Source organism: Eucyclogobius newberryi, unplaced genomic scaffold (assembly GCF_026437365.1).
Source record: "Eucyclogobius newberryi isolate DKJ021-1_F unplaced genomic scaffold, fEucNew1.0.hap1 SCAF_22, whole genome shotgun sequence".
Classification (NCBI taxonomy): Eukaryota; Metazoa; Chordata; class Actinopteri; order Gobiiformes; family Gobiidae; genus Eucyclogobius; species Eucyclogobius newberryi.
Genome location: NW_027315857.1, coordinates 14,370,981 through 14,388,402, shown reverse-complemented (window position 1 = coordinate 14,388,402; position 17,422 = coordinate 14,370,981). Strand labels below are relative to the sequence as shown.

General features: G+C 41.9%; 2 protein-coding genes across 3 annotated transcripts; both read left to right on the top strand.

Annotated features, from left to right (window-relative positions):
• The first annotated feature begins 2,758 nt into the window (after window positions 1–2,758).
• LOC140371737 (uncharacterized) lies at window positions 2,759–4,146 on the top strand. The gene has a single exon (XM_072458944.1). The coding sequence runs from the start codon at window positions 3,346–3,348 to the stop codon at window positions 3,991–3,993; it is 648 nt and encodes a 215-aa protein (XP_072315045.1). The 5' UTR covers window positions 2,759–3,345; the 3' UTR covers window positions 3,994–4,146.
• Window positions 4,147–5,486: 1,340 nt separating this feature from the next.
• dvl2 (dishevelled segment polarity protein 2) lies at window positions 5,487–17,343 on the top strand. 2 transcript variants are annotated; one of them, XM_072458587.1, is made up of 15 exons: window positions 5,487–5,692; window positions 8,985–9,054; window positions 10,919–11,073; window positions 12,337–12,446; window positions 12,622–12,751; window positions 13,414–13,504; window positions 13,578–13,647; window positions 13,730–13,869; window positions 13,933–14,009; window positions 14,091–14,158; window positions 14,235–14,369; window positions 14,809–14,940; window positions 15,224–15,400; window positions 15,522–15,746; window positions 15,895–17,343. In XM_072458587.1, the coding sequence occupies exons 1-15, from the start codon at window positions 5,532–5,534 to the stop codon at window positions 16,449–16,451; spliced, it is 2,298 nt and encodes a 765-aa protein (XP_072314688.1). In that variant the 5' UTR covers window positions 5,487–5,531; the 3' UTR covers window positions 16,452–17,343. The 2 variants fall into 2 exon arrangements, with proteins under 2 accessions (XP_072314688.1, XP_072314687.1); XM_072458586.1 differs by having other exon boundaries at window positions 14,091–14,160; window positions 14,231–14,369.
• The last annotated feature ends 79 nt before the right edge of the window (window positions 17,344–17,422 follow it).

The window sequence follows — 17,422 nt, the reverse complement described above, 5'->3', positions numbered from 1 at the left end:
AAAAAAAATCTTTAAAAATCTATAAAGGGTTAATTTGAAAAAGTAAAAGGTGTGCGTGATACCTGGAGACTCAATCTATTATAATCACTTAGCGTTTACTATCTAGGCTAGCTGACTTAGGAGCTATTGATAAGAATCCTTGATTTTTGACGAAAAATATTCTTTAAAAATTTACAAAGGGTTAATTTTTCAGCCCAAAAGGACTATTGCATCTAATATTAGCAACTTGGATTCATGCTCAATATTGTTGTTTTTTTTAAATATAAATACGTTTGATATTTTTTAAGACAACACATTTTTAAACAAACGGTACTTTAGAGTTGGTCCCTAACTGGCGTACCAAGCGGCACTTCAGCGCGCAGCTCCCCGCGTCGAGCTACTGCAGGCGGGGCACACTCAGAGGAAGCTCCCGCTCTAGTTGCGGAGGCGAATGTCCAACGTCCAACGTGAAACTAACTTCACCGCGGTAAAGCTTTGAGAGTAATAGACCTATAGAAATAAAATAATAAATGTATTATGATGTCATATTCTGTCCCAATAGTTTTGTGTGTGTGTGTGTGTGTGTGTGTGTGTGCGCGCGTGCGCGTGCGCGTGCGCGTGCGCGTGCGCGTGCGCGTGCGCGTGCGCGTGCGCGTGCGCGTGCGCGTGCGACGTAGACTTCCTCCTCCCTCAGCCTTCAGCCCTTTCATGGGGATTTCCGCTCAGCACAGCCAACAATCACATGCTTTGAGTGTGTGGTAGTGTGTGTGTACTGGCCGGTTGTTTGTCCCACCAGTGTCCTGTTATTTCTTGATAACGTTTTATGTGTGTTGTGGTTACAGTAAGAGGTTTTGGATCCTGTCAAAATCTTTTTTTAGGTTTAGATAAAAAGCTGGATCAGTAATAGGCCGTTTGGGAAGTTTTCTCTTTACTGTAAAACGTCCTGCTGAGCAAGGACTGTATAATGTCACGATGAGTGTTGACACGTTCACCTCACAATTAAGAATTTAATTTAATAGTGAAAAAAAGATTATACTCTTCATGACTGCACTTAGGCCATGGCAGTATATAAGATAAAATAAGATAGCCTTTAATGTCCACACATGGGGAAATGTTGGTGTTACAACGCAGGTAGATACAGGGGGAAAGGACAGATAACTTATAGGAAGTTTAAAAAAAAATATTCAGTGCCAGTACTCCAAGACTTTTCTGTGATGTTCCCAGATTAAGAAACATGATAGTTTTCTATGACACTGTAGGTTTCACATTAATTAACGTGCACTTTCCATGGAACAAGCTCACAAGTCACACCTTTATCATGACAGTGCTGTTGATACTGTGGTTTGGAAAGAGAAACAATAAATTCCAGCGACCTTAAAAGGATATCGCATTAAGTTTTATGGGCCAGTAGTAAATATGTTCATGTTATTTAATCTTTGTGTTGAAGTTACAGGAAGAATTGCATCTCAAATGTCATGTACAAAAAACCAAAAACTAAAAACAATAGACCTGCTTGGGCTTAATACATCAGAATAAGTGCTTCTCTTATTACAACACAGTCTGTGATTATCTGGCATCTGTTTGTTTCAGCCAAAGTTTATCCGGGTTATCTCAGGTTAAGATCAAATGAGATTAAGATATTTCTTGTTATTCAATATAGTATCCTTGATTCAGCCAAATATTCAATCGTAGATAATTGATTGAAATAATATATTGCTGAGTATTATTGAATCAGAAAAGTTTGAACAGGTTACCATAGTTTCAAAGAGATTATTTTAAAAAATGATTATTTTTTTTATTTAATAAACTGTATATCAGTGCTATTGTGATCAGATCTACCCCCTAATCTTGTCGTTTAGGCCATACATTATCTTCCTGGGGAGCCAATAACACTCAATACTAATACATTTCTATTTGAATAAGTGAAAGTAGTATTTCCTGCTTGTCAAATTATGAATGTGATTTAAAAGCAACCTGGATCAAGTTGACACAAAAATCTGTTTGTCTTTGGCCTATAATTCATGCATTTCTATATATATTTAAGCCCTTAGTTAACAGCAGTTTTACTACCTCACTAAAACCCAGTATTGCGTATAAGCATAAGGATTAAGGGATCGTATAATGCTAGTAATTACAAATATTTGAAACCATTACCCATTGACTTGGTTGATGTCTAATACACACGCACAGGCAGAAGTGACAGGATTGTGGGTGCTACATGTCATTTTGTGTTGTGTCTCCTAGTTACTTCCACATCACCAGGGGTTTAATTACTGCTTGACGAACCGCCGGCACGTCTCGAGGGGTGACCGAGACAACCAGGTGAAGTAAAAACAAAAAAAAACGAGACGATATCAGTCGAGTAAAGACAAGACTCGACGACACACATCTGTAACATGAAGGATTGATGGGGAAAGCGGCGGTGCTGGAGGTTGGCTCTGATCAGAAGTGGACCCCAGTGGGTAAGTGGATCTCCATTATGTTGGAAGGAAGCCAGCTCTTTCTCTGCTGTCTCACTCAGCTGCTGGCCTACAAAGATACAACTAGGCTATTTTTTATTAAGGCATAACTGGCCAGGACAATTCCGGCAGAGCAAATTAAGCGCTAATTGTTGGCTTAATGATGAGCTTGAACAAAGATTGGGGCAGATCGTGTCAACAATGGAGAACTTATTTACTGAACATGTGGGAAACCGAGACTGCTTTGAGTAACTTAATTCTTAAAAAAAAGTCCTTAAACTCACGGTATCGTTTGTTTGCTGAATCTTTTTAATCTTGTTATGTTAAGTACTTGAAAGGAAAATAGGCCTTTTAAAAATGAATAAAGGGAATGTAAAGTAGTCTCATATTAGTTGTCAGTAGCAGCAGATTTAATAGTATTTTGTACTTTTCTTGGCTAATAAATTTGATAAAGCACTCCCTTTTCTATATATTTTGAAGTGGTAAACCTACATAACTACGACCTTTTCTTCACGTTGTATATTTATGGTATATTTATTTGAAATGCCACAATGACACAGAAGTACTGTGTGTAGCTTTACTTAGTCACTTATTGTTTTCATTTACAGCTTTACTGCCTCATTACTGCTCAGCGTCCTGCTCAGCGTGTACCGTTTAGGTCAGAGCACACAGACACCGACCTGGAGGGTGAGACTGTAGATGTCTGAGTGCTTAACTGAACCAATGCTATGACTCATGCGCTGTGGAATTTGTTCATAAAACTAAGAAAAAAAAAAAAACAGCATCCCCGGGTTGGGCCTAATCTCTGCATTTACTAAAGGTCCATATAACCTTTTGGAGTTCTCACGGCTTTTAAACTTGCATGCAATATGGTGTTTTTCTGATTCTAGATTGACCAAAACAAGTCATGGCTCCTCCTAGAAAAACAGCGAAGGCGTCTGTGGCTCCTCACCCCGGGGACCCTGCACCCTCTTCCCCGGGGGAGCATGTGGATGTTGAGTGCCCCATCTGCTACCAGGAGTACAACCAGTACAACAAGCGCCCCCGCCTGCTGGAGTGTCTGCATGTCTTTTGCACCGAGTGTCTGCACCGAATCCAGCTGTGCCCCATTGTGCCTGAGGACCCTCACAGCCCCGCCGCCGTCCCATGCCCGCTCTGTCGCCACCTCACCCCTCTCGAGAGTGGCGATGCCCACTCTCTTCCCTGTAACTCCCGCATACTTGCCCGGCTGCCTCCCATGCCCCTCAGGCTGCCTGTTAGTATGAGTCCCTGTTTAGCCACAGTGACACAGAGAGTGGTGTTATCTCTGGAAGGTGAGGACCACGATGCTCGCTACATCATCCTGCCCACGGTGAGCCTCAGGGTGCAGCAGATTCACCCTGACAGGCTGTACGGGACAGCGCCCGGTCTGATGGGGGAGGAGGAGGTTATGCAGCAGAGCCGGAGGACTCTGTTCTGGGTGCAGGTTCTGGTTGGGTTCAGTTTGGTCCTGTTTGTGGTTATCTGTGTGGTTGGAGTGATATTTGGGCCGCATTTATTCAACAGAAAACATTAGGTTTATTACAGTAGGGAGCTTGTATACAGTCATAAAAAGAGCATGGATCTTAATATAGTGCTGTGAAAAAGAGAGCAACAGCTCTCTCTAGTGGAGCAATTGTTTTGAAAAATAGCCAACTTTCTCATTGTAATGTTTGATTATTACTAATTAGTCTTACGCGTTGTACTAAGTCTATGTGAATAAAATAAAATATAAAAAAATATTTGTGTATCTATGTGTCTTACTCGTTTCAAGACAAGGTTTCATCTGAATAACAATTATTAGTTTAGAGATTCATTGGTAATTCTAGTATCAATTGTGCAATAGTTTCAAAGGAAGCTCAACGTGTGACTCAGGGGCCCAGTCTCGTAATTTATGGTTGCATTAGATGATAAAATACCTCATAATTAACAAATGAATACACACGAACCTAATTTCAGTCGGGGCTCTCAACAAAAATAAGCATGGGTTTTGTCATTTCATTAGAGCTGCATACACAAAAATAAGTACGAATACCACAATAGTTCAAAATAATGCTTAATTATTTAATAGCAGCTTTTTTCAGTTTTTACATTTAAGATAAAATAGGATAAGATAAGCCTTTATTTGTCCCACAATGGGGAAATTCCCGTGTTGCAACAAACAGTAGGTAGAGAAGTAAAACAACAAAGAACAGATAACTTATAGAATACTTAAAAAAAACACTTTTAATAGAAAAGCTCTTATAGAAACTCTAATATTCTTAATAAAAAGTGAAGAAAAAAAAATATAGTTACAATAGTAACTCTTATTATTACACAATAAAGTCAAGAAAAAAACACAAATAGATGCCAAAAGTAACTAAATAAAATGAAAAACAAAGCAAAACCATCAATGCTTAAAATGCGTAATAAATAATAATATAAAAAACAAATGCGTAAAAACAGCTAATTAGTGCAGCGATATTCTTAATAAAAAGTGAAAAAATAAATATAGTAACACTCTTAATATTATTACACAATAAAGTCATGAAAAAAATACGAATAGATGCCAAAAATAACTAAATCAAACGAAAAACATAAAGCAAAACCATCAACGCTTCAAATGCGTAATACATAATAATAATATAAAAAAAACAAATGCGTAAATCAGTGCAGCGTCTCCAGGGCTACGTAAGAAAGGGGGGTTACGTATGACGTCACACGCCGCGTTGGCTCGCAAAAAGTGGTGAAAAGTTTTCAGACCCCCTCCTCCTCTATGTTTTCGTTGGGGGAAAAGTTGTCGGTAGTCCGGTCGTGTGAATGTAGCGCGTCCGTCGGTTCTCGCCCCTCGGTAACGGGGCCCGCGCGGTGCTTATAGTTTGCAGTGACGCCGGTTTTACGACTTTTAACGGGCTTTTTCTTGACTCTTCTTTTTTTTTACGTGCGAAAATCCGAGTGGCCTCTCTCCGCTTCACCTCTGCGCCGCGTTAGCCGCCTAGCCGCTAGCACCAGCAACTCCAGCAAAAGTGAACGCTAACCCTCGCCACTTTAGTCCCGTTTCCTCGCGCCAAACGTGTGTGAAAAGCAGCCGCGGAAATGGCGGAAACCAAAATAATTTATCACATCGACGAGGAGGAAACGCCGTACTTGGTGAAGATCCCGATCGCTGCCGAAAACATCACGCTGCTGGATTTCAAACAAGTGTTGAACAAACCAAACTACAAGTTCTTTTTCAAGTCTATGGACCAGGACTTTGGGTGAGTTCAGCCTGACAAAACATACTGAGGGAAAACAATCTGAAGTTAAAAATAGTGCACAAAGAGGATAGTTTGTTTTATATATTTACAAGTATTATGTATTTATCTGTATTTAAACGGGCTGAAAATGCACCAAGAACCCAGTGAAATGAATGCACGCTTGTTGTCAGTCATCCAGCCTTGTCTTGTGACTGACCTGTGCACATTTTGACCCATAGCAGATTACGTCTAAGTAGTACAAATATGAAAACATGGCTATGCTGCAGCAGGCCCGGCCCTAATCTGCAAATCATCAGCACAAGTGATGAGTAATAAGCAGATGTTTCTATAAATATTGAAGTACGTTGACAGAGACATTTCTGAAGAGACGTCGTCATTACAATGGGACACATTCCCTGTCCCTGCTGCTTTTCTTTGCCCTAATCCTCACCCGTCTCTCCCTCCCCTCCTTCAGTCCATCATCTTGTTGAAATCCAGGCTTTCTTTCTCTTGGGAATGAAGCCAGGGTTTTGTCCCCCGCTCTTTAACACTTTGGCCTGGCAGTCATCCTTTCAGTTGCAGCGTCCTCTACCTCCCGGTTTCCCAGCTCCAGAAAGAGCTCTCTCCTGCTGCTCCCATCTATGCCTAATACTATTATAAAGTCTGTGTTCCCCCCCCCCCCCCCAAGTCTCCAGTCTGTGGTTTGTTCACCCGCAGAGACCCGTTTCAAGACGACGAGATCCACTCCAACACTGCCGCAAAACACTTTATTTAACTTAATACTTAGCGAGTTGGTGCTACTTTGGCTCAACTGACGGCCGTTTTACTTGACAATAACCTCCTCAATTATGTGTCTGGTCCTGGGGTCGTTACCAATAAGCAGCAGATAATGAAGCTGTTGTGTTTGCCGGCGCTTTTGTTTACCTGAATGACACTTCCATTTACATGAGTGGAGCTCTGCGTGGCATTCGAGGCACCTGGGGTTCTTCTTTTGACTAAACTGCTCCAACGTCCTCACTTAAGTACATTCTCCCAACAGAGTAATGCTTTGACTTTGAAGTATTTCCAATGATGTTTGCGTTATAAATGAAACTTGGAGTACAGAAGCGTGAACAACAATACTTTACTGTACTATACTTTTTATTTACTGTACTTTTTCTTGTCACCATTGAAGCACATACATTCACTTATCTGAAATATGTCTGGCATGGTGCGCTAGATGCCCTACCTGATGCACAAATCTATTAAAGATAGACCAATGTGTTTTTTCCCCCCTTGCCAGTTGCTTATAAAGATATTTTAGAACCCAACATCAGTCCGTCTGTATGATCTATGTCTTTAAAAGAGAATTTGACAGTCAAATCAATCGGCGCATCTCTACAATTTGCACTCATAATTTCGACAAATCAGAGTTTAAAGCCCGGCATCATCGCGCTGTCGTTTCCGACCGAGCTCGGATGAAAAATCTCAAACACTGCTCTGGGTCAGCTGTCCAATCACACCGAGGGGGAGCGTTTCTTCCCCCCCCTCGACCCGGGAGAGCGCAGCGTTTTTAGTGCGTGTTTTCATTTGCCCTGGTACGCGGCCAGCTGTCGGCCCGGCCTGTGTGTGGCGCAGGGAGCGAGAGAAGGGGGGAGACCCGAAGCAGCTCTGCCAGCTTCAGCCGGGACCAGGGCCATTTGCTGCCGTCTGCAGGAGCGAGAGGCAGCGTCAGGAGGTGGAATGAGCAGAGGAGCCTTGTATTTCGGAGTCTAATGGCTGTTGTTGCTGCTGCTGTTGTTCAGAATGAGCTTTTTTACAGTCCCAAAAGTCGTTTGTTGTTGCACGCTCTGAAACTGGTTACTAAATTAGACCAAGCAAGTGTTTTTGGTAGCAGTTGCTCTATTAAGCCCCAACCACAACACTCCAGTTGCATGTAACACTCAGCCACAAAACAGCTGCTTTAGAGGAGCCCAGAGGAGCCCAGAGGAGCCAGGCCCTCGACAGGAACACTGGAGGAGAGAGAGAAGAAGTGAGGACGAGGAGGAGGGGAAATGTCGGAAGAGGAAGAGCCAAGTGTTTGAAGTGTCCTCTCTGTTGCACTTGAGCTGTGGTCTGTCCAAGTAAAGGACTGAAATGACAGAAAGAGCATGGGAAGAATGGCCGATGTTGGGACGAGCGCTACGGCAACAGCAGACACAGTAGGGAAGTAATCCAAGCAGCGCCAGGCCTGGGATAAGGATTGTAAATGGAATGAACAAAGTGCTTGAAGAAATGTTTGAAAAAGAACAAACTTGTGCGATTAAAGGGAGGGTCATGTGGGGCAATCTGTGCACTTTAAGGGAAGTTTTGTATTTAGGTGAGGAAGACCAGAACTTTTATATTTTGGGCCTCGAGCAAAAAAACGCTTTTGATTTTGTACTGTGGGAATATTTATGGAGCGTATCGACTAAATATGGTTTTCCTACAGCTTTTATTGATATGATCAAATGTTTGTATTTTAAATCCACTGTGTGTTAAATCCACTGTGTGATGAATCCACTATGTGTTAATGTGAATGGTATTTTAACGGAATAGTTTAATGTGTGTCGCGGGGTAAAACGGGGATGTCCTCTAAGCGTAGCACTTAATGTTATAGCCATTAATCCTCTAATAACTGCAATTAACAATTGTTCAAATAGCAAAGGGATTGATCTTTATGCCTCAGTTAAGTTAAAGCCTTTGCCTATGCAGACAATATCACAGTGATTATTAGAACCCGAACTGAACTAGAACATTTACATTTATTCAATTTTTACTATCTATGAGCATGCCTCAGGTGCAAAACTAAATCTCAACAAAAAAGTCACCCTTTCCAACCTCTAACACTTAAATCTTATAGAAAGTTACTTGGTAGTCACAGTACAAAAAGAACAATAGAAGCTACTCGTTTTGCTCAAATAAGATTCTCAATAAAGGTTTCCTTTGGATTCCAAAAAGGAAAGGAACTCCCTGTGGATAACAGGCTGTCAGAAGCAGAGTGTATTATCCACACTTTGTCTCTGGACAGAATTTGTGCCTTTGGCGTTGAACCTTGCACCCTGTAACTTCTAACACATGTAATGGATCTAATTCTAATGAATAAACCTGTCAGGACATATTCATTTAGTCTGTGTGAACGATGCCTTACGTTTGAGGTTGTGTTTTCACAGCAATCCTCCATATTTCATGCCGTGTGAGTGAAATGTAAACCTTTTAGTTCCAGTTGAGGCGGACGTGCTTTGAGCAGGTCCCACACACAGAGCTGTGATGTGCTGAGCGTCCTGGATCTCACACATTTGTTTTTGTGTTTCAGAGTGGTCAAAGAGGAAATCTCAGACGATGCTGCAAAGTTGCCATGTTTCAATGGAAGAGTGGTGTCATGGGTGAGTCTTCTAAAGATGAAGAGTATGCTTCAGTCAAGTTTTCTTCTACATGTTTGCAAAGATATTAAGTATACTCAAATATCTGTGAAACTATGTTGCCGTCATGCTACAAAACTGTTGCCGTCATGCAACATAAAACCCTGAGACCAGCTGTATTCTTCAATAGTAAAACATTGTTTCCAATTAGGGGTGGCAATCATAAACATACACACTTGACTTACCCTGAAAATTCAGTGATTCTGATTTATGAAAAATCTCTGACTATGACCGGTCGGACAATTCATTGAACTTAAAATGTATTTAAAATGTTGATTTAAAAATTATAAAAATGTTTTCCCAGAATAGCTCATTTGTTTATAACTGATGACCTCACACTAGGAAATTACCCTGCAAACACTGGGAAAAGCTCATCTAACTTATCACCATTTTGACAAATGAAAATATACAAGAGCACTTTTATTTTATTGAATCATGTTTAGAATGTCATTAGTTTCTTTTGTGTAAATTATTCATGAAATGTGTCTGGATTGAGTGTACCTAGATTTTAACTTTTCTCCACATATATCTACTTCATTGGTGTAAAACTATAATGTGTATGTGCAACAGGTATAATTACACAAAATAAAGTCAAAATTAGAAAATCGTAAAAATACCAGACCATGCTGGCCCTGACTCTGGAGAGCAGCAGTTCTACACAACACTGCTGACTCCTTTGTCTATAACCGATTTAAGCAAAAAGTACAGAGCAGGAAATCAAATGCAGGAAAAAGAAGCTTCTCAAATATGCAAGAATCACTCATAAACCTTCAAGTGGATAATTAAGACGGGAAACAATTATAACAGAAAATCACTGAATCCCCCGTTATCTGAACTGTTTTATATCCTCCATTAAATGAGTTGATTACTTCTGGTTTACTCTAAATGTAGGTGGTTCCTGCAGTTATTTATGTTTAGGCCTGGTTACATCATCTTGTATATTGTTGCATTGTAGTAATCTGGAGGCGGGGTCTATGCTGCTAAATGCTTTTGCCAAACAAAGGCGGAGGAAAGTTTCTCACTGTAGATTGGGTTGCATCGTGTTAATGGATACTGCAGCTGTAAACCGCACAGCCTCCACAGTTACAGTGCGCTTCAAGGTACAGTTCGCCTACTTCCAATGTCTCCCAAAGGCCCCGTGCACACCCCCAACCCCCCACCCCACCCGGCAGGCCGCATTCGAGTAGACACAAAATAACGCCACTTGGCCCAGATCGACATGTTGGAGACAGAGAGCATCTGTTAAGTGCATAAGACGGAGAAACGGCTTAAAGAAAAAGAAGAGTAGTTGGAACAAAGCGGGCGCACCGAGGAGACTGATATCTGAGCTGCGTGCCAAGGCCAATCCCAGAAGACGCAGTTTGGTCATCGCTCGGCCATTAGAGGCGACGGCTGAGGGAGATGACCACTGTGGAGGGAATGACTTCAGGCCATATGAACGTGGCAAATACTGCAGATTTGGCTTGCGTTAGAATTACTACATTTTGGCACATTTAAAAGGGAGAAAAGCGGTGATAATTTCCCCTCCCCCTCTCTCTAGGTGTCTTGGCGTAACTTTATCCTGAATAGTTTTGAGCTTAATTGTCCCTGTGTATTATTGTGTCAATGCATTTGCGGGTACTTTTGTCACGTAATGAGCAGAGACGGGTTAAGTGTGGGATAGCGTTTCAGTTTGCCCGTGAGACGTCTTTCTGAATAGACCAGTGTGTTTTCAGTGTCTCAGTATTTGACATTTCAACTGTATCCCTGCCTCTCCAATTGCGCTCGGTCCTCAATTTCACAATTGACCGTACTTTTGAATGTAGTTTCCTGTTGTGTTTTGTTGTAGTTGGTATCGTCGGATGGCCCGGCAGGAGACGCACCAGTGCCAGTGGTCGCTCCCGTGGAAACACCCCCACAGCCTTCGCCCCCGCCCCCTCCGCTGCCTCCGCCTCCCGTCGAAAGAACAGGGGGCATCGGAGACTCCAGGCCCCCCTCCTTCCAGTAAGAGATGCTACATTTTATTTTTATTCATATAATTTTGCTCAAACACTCCCTATATCCAATTACGAGAGTGAAAGAAAATAAAGGATTTATTAGCTCATGGCAGAGGTGGACTTGCAATGACTCCACGCATTATTTTGAATACTTGATGAAATAAACTTTACCAGGACTTGACTTGACTAGGAGCTCTGTGACTTGAGACGACTTGATGCTTTTTTTAAAAACAAACTCATGCGTTACCATAAAATTCTGACTATAAGCAGCACCTGTTTTCACACGCTTTGAACCCCGTGGCCTATACAGTGATGCGGCTAATTTATAAAAGTAGTTTGTAAAGTACAACGGGACCAGTGGCAGACAAAGACGACCCGCGCATCACTACCATGTACCATCTTTCTGTGTAAATATCTCCTGTTACTATGTGGATGCCTGCGTGGTCTGTATATGTACACTTTAGGTGGTGTGTCTTTAGAATCAGGAGAGCTCAATAGTCCAACTTTTACGGTAATTAATTGGAGCAAACTAGAACTTGTCATTCATTTTTTTTTTTTTAAAGAGGAACTGTTCACAAAAACCTAATTGCAAAGAATATGAGCTGTCGTTCTACCATATTATTAATGTGATAGAACGACTTAGCGGAGGACTTGGGTTTGACTTAAGACTTAAAAGGCCTAAACAAGGACCTGGTTCCGCCTCTCGCTCATGAACTCCAGATCTTAACTACCACAACAAACAAGCAAAACATTTTCAGTGTTTAAAATATATCTGACACTGACGTCGAGAGCGAGTCAATGATAATAATTCTATAAAAGCCCACTCCACACATAATATTCAACTGGATTTGAAGTTGCCAGATACTTGCATGTTTTTCAAGCTAAAATCGGTTTTGTAGCCGATTAGCTTTACTGCTCATTTCAAAAGGGACGTCTCGTGATTTGAGCCAACAAGGACAAACATAAGTCCATCATGCTAAGGACTGGACCTCTTTAGACTCCAAAGAAATCTGTCGTCTGGAGTTTGGTTAAGAATGTCCCACACACTGTTGGTGCTGCACATTCTAATCACTTTTACATGCATTTACAATTAGCTGTGATTCCTCTAAACCACAGAGAGTTCTTTTTCCATGCAGCAGTTCTAAATGGGACACTCTCTTTATAAAATCTGTAGTTGCTCATAATCATTGAATATTCCATTTGAGTTCATGAGTTTTTATGCTAATCAATCCAATAATGGTTTGATTTTTGTTGTTGTAAATCGTTTCAGCCCAAATGCAACTGGCAGCGTGGAGACATTGGACGACCAGACTGAAACGGAGTCTGTAGTTTCATTTCGGAGAGAGCGGCCTCGGCACAGAGAGGGCATGGATCAACACGGTCAGTTCAGCGCCGCTAAAACGACTCCAACATGACGCAACTTGTTTCCAACTCGTAAACATGGCACATCTCAGGATATTTTGAGACGAAAATAACCAAAGAAATAGAATGTAAACACTGACTTGAACAAACACGCAAGCAATGTTTTTTTTTTTTGCTTCTTCCTCTCTCCCAGGACCCCGGGTGAATGGGCAAAGTCGCATGGAGCGCCACCTAGCGGGTTATGAGAGCTCAAGCACAATGATGAGCAGCGAGCTGGAAACCACAAGCTTCTGTGACTCTGACGATGACGATACCATGAGCAGGCAAGGCAAACTGAACACTACAACTTCAGACTGAGGGTGTAACGTGTACGATGCTTCTAGTCACATCAAGTGTCCCGTGTCTCGATGCGAAAGTTAACTGATGTAATTGATAATTGATCTAATGTAACTGAGAAAACATTCAAATGGCTCCGCGGCCACGTTCTGATGATCTAAACCAGGCATGTCCAAACTAGGGCCTGGGGGCCAAATGTGGCCCTTAGACACATTTTTGTTGGCCCTCCTGCTTCCTGCTAAGTTAATCCAAACAACAAGAAGCAGTAAGTTTTACTGTAAAATTGGAAAGATTAAGCATTTTGATGTTATACCAACCTAATATTAATGTTCCAAGTCTTATTAAAGGTGTGGAGTCTCATCCAAACTATGTCAAATGCAAAATTTTGAATGAATCACTTTGTCATTCAACAAATTCGATATTGTCAGGTTGTTTGTGGCCCTTTGCCCCGTATAAGTTTCAAAATGGAGCCCTCAGTGAAAAAAGTTTGGACACCCCTGATCTAAACATTAACTTCAGTCAATTTACAATTTACAGTACACGTTACTGTTTTAATAATAATAATAATAATAATAATAATAATGTTACACCCCTATTTAAAATTATGTTGTCTGTTAATGACTTTGTACCTTTCTAAAACGGTTTGAAGGTTTAGCAGTGCAACAGAGCAAAGCACGGCCTCCAGGCTTCTGAAGCGGCACCGCAGACGTAGGAAACAGCGCCCTCCGCGTCTAGAAAGGGTTTGTAGACATGACCCATTCTCACTTATTATAAAAACCTGACTAATTGACAAATACATTTTCTTTTTTCCAGGCTTCTTCCTTCAGTAGTGTGACGGACTCAACTATGTCTTTGAACATCATCACTGTAACCCTTAATATGGGTATGTGTGCCTCTCCCGTTTACCACTAGTTACGTTTTGTAGCTACATCAATTTATAGAGTCTATTCTTTGACTAAATACAGAAAAGTACAACTTCCTTGGAATCAGCATTGTTGGTCAGAGCAATGAAAGGGGAGATGGCGGTATCTACATCGGCTCGATCATGAAGGGAGGAGCTGTGGCCGCAGACGGACGCATCGAGCCTGGAGACATGTTATTACAAGTATGACCTGACAGTACTACTTTTATATTGTTGTGAAGCCGTTCTAATCCACACTGTACTCAGGTTAACGATATCAACTTTGAGAACATGAGTAATGACGATGCAGTGCGAGTTCTGAGGGAGATCGTGCACAAACCAGGGTGAGCATCTGTGCCATGTTGAACTGAGGCATTTAAGCTGTTGCTTTATAATGATTTATGCTCATTTGTCTGCTTTCTTAGACCAATTATTCTCACTGTGGCCAAGTGCTGGGATCCCTCTCCCCAGGGTTACTTCACTCTGCCACGCAGTAAGTAGAAAAGATGCATCTCCGTCTTGTCAGCAATAGCATGCTTTATAACAGTATGTTCTCTTCACATGTGCAGATGAACCGATCCGGCCCATCGATCCGGCGGCATGGGTCAGTCACTCTGTGGCTATGACTGGGGTCTACCCTCCCTACCCAGGCAGCTCCTCTCTCAGCACCATCACCTCCTCCTCCTCAGTCACAGAAACAGAACGTAAGATCATACAGCGTGGGTCTGCAAAAAGGTTTTTTTTAAATGCAGAAAAAGCAGACCATAAACCGGAAGTTGTTTCTTGTTTTACTCTAACTTTAGCCACGTCTCACAAACGTACTAAAGGTCTTTTTGTGACTTGCTGAGGCTGACCTTATGAAAAAGTGTAATTCCAGTACAATTTAGAATTTACTTTAAACATTTGTTATGTTTGGGTGACGTCATTTGCTCTTGTAGCAGACCCCTGCGAGACAGGCCCTTAGCATGGAAACACAGACCACCATTAACAGAAGCGTCCCAAGACGCTCCAAAGTGAACCGGGGCCAGTCGAGTTGTTTGTAAACCTGAACAATCCTTAGATGGCTAAATGGTATATAGTATTAGATGTTGGCATTAACGTTTTTGTCTGCATATTAACAGTTTTGTCTTTTTGTTTTTATAGGTTTTGATGACTTCAACTTGTCGCTTCATTCTGACATGGCGTCAGTTGCCAAAGCAATGGCTTCTCCAGAGTCTGGTTTGGAGGTCAGGGACCGAATGTGGCTGAAAATCACCATCCCCAACGCTTTTCTTGGTAAGAACTTGTCAACATTGGTCACGTGATCATTCTTGTGGCTCACAGCACAGCTATTATGTTTGCTAAATGAAGTCCGTGTGACTTGTAGCAGTGAAAAAAAAGTGGTAAAAGAAGAGCCTGTTTGACTGAAAACATCTATTAAATTGGAGTCACCTGTGTCTGACTCATGAGTATTTAAGCAAAAACTACACATTTATTAGTTTGTCTATTAGATATGGAAATTGTATTGTCCTAGAAGTCATAGGTTACAGACCCACTGTAAAATCTGTTTTTGATGCAGGGTCTGATGTTGTGGAATGGCTTTTCCATCACATCGAAGGATTCACAGATCGCCGTGAAGCCAGGAAATATGCCAGCAACCTCCTGAAGGCGGGCTTTATTCGACATACTGTAAACAAGATTACCTTTTCTGAACAATGTTACTATGTCTTTGGAGACTTGAGTGACTGTGAGAATTGTGAGTATTGACCACCCGTCACTGGCATTACTAATTGAAACAGATTCAGAACATACTTGTTTTTCACGTAAGCGTACCAACTTTGTTATTAAGTGTGTCATGTTTTATTTTCTGTCTTCAGATATGGCGAACCTGTCACTAAATGACAACGATGGCTCCAGTGGAGCCTCAGATCAGGACACCCTTGCTCCCCTGCCCCTCCCCGGGGCCTCCCCCTGGCCCATGATGCACACGTTCCCTTATCAGCCATATCCTACCCACCCGTACTCCAGCCAGCCCCCGCCCTACCACGAGCTCACCAGCTACAGCTACGCTCCTGGCAGCACCGGCAGCCAGCACAGTGAAGGTAATGAACATGCCAACAAGGACCAAGTCCACTGTCTTAGAGCTGTAATTCATTTGTAACATGGTACGAATGTGCTTTATATCTCTTAAAGCATTCATGATAAGCATGATTAGCCATTGTTAAATATATTTTTTGTCTGCATATACAGGCAGTCGAAGCAGTGGCTCAACCAGAAGTGAGGGAGAGCGGCGGCGCAGTAAAGGGCCTGGCAGCACCATGGGTGGAGGGGAGAAGTCGCCCTCTGGTGGCCTTCCTGATGGTTGTGGAGACTCTCGCTCGGGCAGTGGCAGTGAATCTGAATATTCGACGCGCAGCAGCATAAGGCGGGGTCACGGATCAGCTGCACCCAGCGAACACAGCCACGGCTCACAGCGCTCCTCTCACCACCACCGTATACCCCAGGCCCCCCACATGTCCCCATATCCCCCAGGCATCTTGCCCTACAACCCCATGATGGTAATGATGGTACCCCAGCACCCTCATCCTGCCATGGCAACCGCACACGCTCTTCCCCACGCTCAGCAGATGCCCACAGCCTCCATGCACCCGGCCTTACCTCCACCACCATCCTCCACTCCAGGAGGACCTCCCGGAGCACCCCCCACACGTGACCTGGCCTCTGTGCCCCCAGAACTCACCGCCTCTCGCCAGTCCTTCCATTTGGCTATGGGCAACCCTAGCGAGTTCTTTGTGGATGTCATGTAGTGTTTTTGTGTTTTTGTATTGTGTAAAAAGGCTGTTATGTTAAATGTATGGTTACGGCATACTTCTGGTTCTAACAAGGGCCTTCAAAATTTAGGGCACTTGTTTAAAAGAGATAAAGAATTTGGTAAAAACAGGGTTAAAACATGGACACTAAACTTCATATAGAATGACTTGGGTATATTTGATGCAAAAATATTTCAATATCTAGCTATTCAGCTAGATTTTGTACTGTTCTACACGTTGATCATGTTCAGGCAGTACTTTCAAGTGCCTCATTTTAAGCTGCTCTGCTCAGTTTTTATCGTTACTAGAAGCCTCTCCTCTCAGAACTGCCCAAAAGTGCAGTGACTAGTTGAACACTACCGTCAGTGCATACTTGAAAGGATATAATCCTAAAACATGCATAGACTGACCGATGTTGGTAGCAAACATGTACTATTGAGTGCCTTTTACAATTTAGAATTTTTACACTCTTGGTACATCATGTCTGAAAATGAACATTTATGTATATATCAATTTCTATATAAATACAACTCTAATGTGAAATAGAAAATATGTCCCAAAGTCAGAAAAATGTTTTAGTAATGACTTTAGTGCTAATGGTCAAATAACTTTTGTTACGGGCTGTAGAGGCTCAACGGTACATGTAGGCAACACTAAAGTGGTACTTCTTTGATACATAGCCTAAGCCTACATGTAGAGTTACTGATCCAAATGAATATGTTACTGACTATTATTCACCTAGTACATTTTGTATGAGTGTATAAATAATCTACGATGCAACATTTAAGGTGCTAAATGAAGAGGCATCATTTCAAAAAGAGTGACGTTGTGTGATTTCATATGGACACCTTTGCTTGTGTAGTTGACAATAAACTGACAATTTGATACATACGTTCTTATGTTTTATTGAGCCACACAATAATTACTGCACTTTGTCTGAAAATGTAAAATGACAAAATATTGAGTTA

Excerpts from the sequence above, each read along its gene's own strand:
- LOC140371737 (XM_072458944.1), top strand. The coding sequence starts at position 3,346 with ATGGCTCCTCCTAGAAAAACAGCGAAGGCGTCTGTGGCTCCTCACCCC.
- dvl2 (XM_072458586.1), top strand. The coding sequence starts at position 5,532 with ATGGCGGAAACCAAAATAATTTATCACATCGACGAGGAGGAAACGCCG. Across the intron at positions 9,055-10,918 it reads ATGGAAGAGTGGTGTCATGG|TTGGTATCGTCGGATGGCCC; the intron begins GTGAGTCTTCTA and ends GTTTTGTTGTAG. Across the intron at positions 13,870-13,932 it reads CTGGAGACATGTTATTACAA|GTTAACGATATCAACTTTGA; the intron begins GTATGACCTGAC and ends CACTGTACTCAG.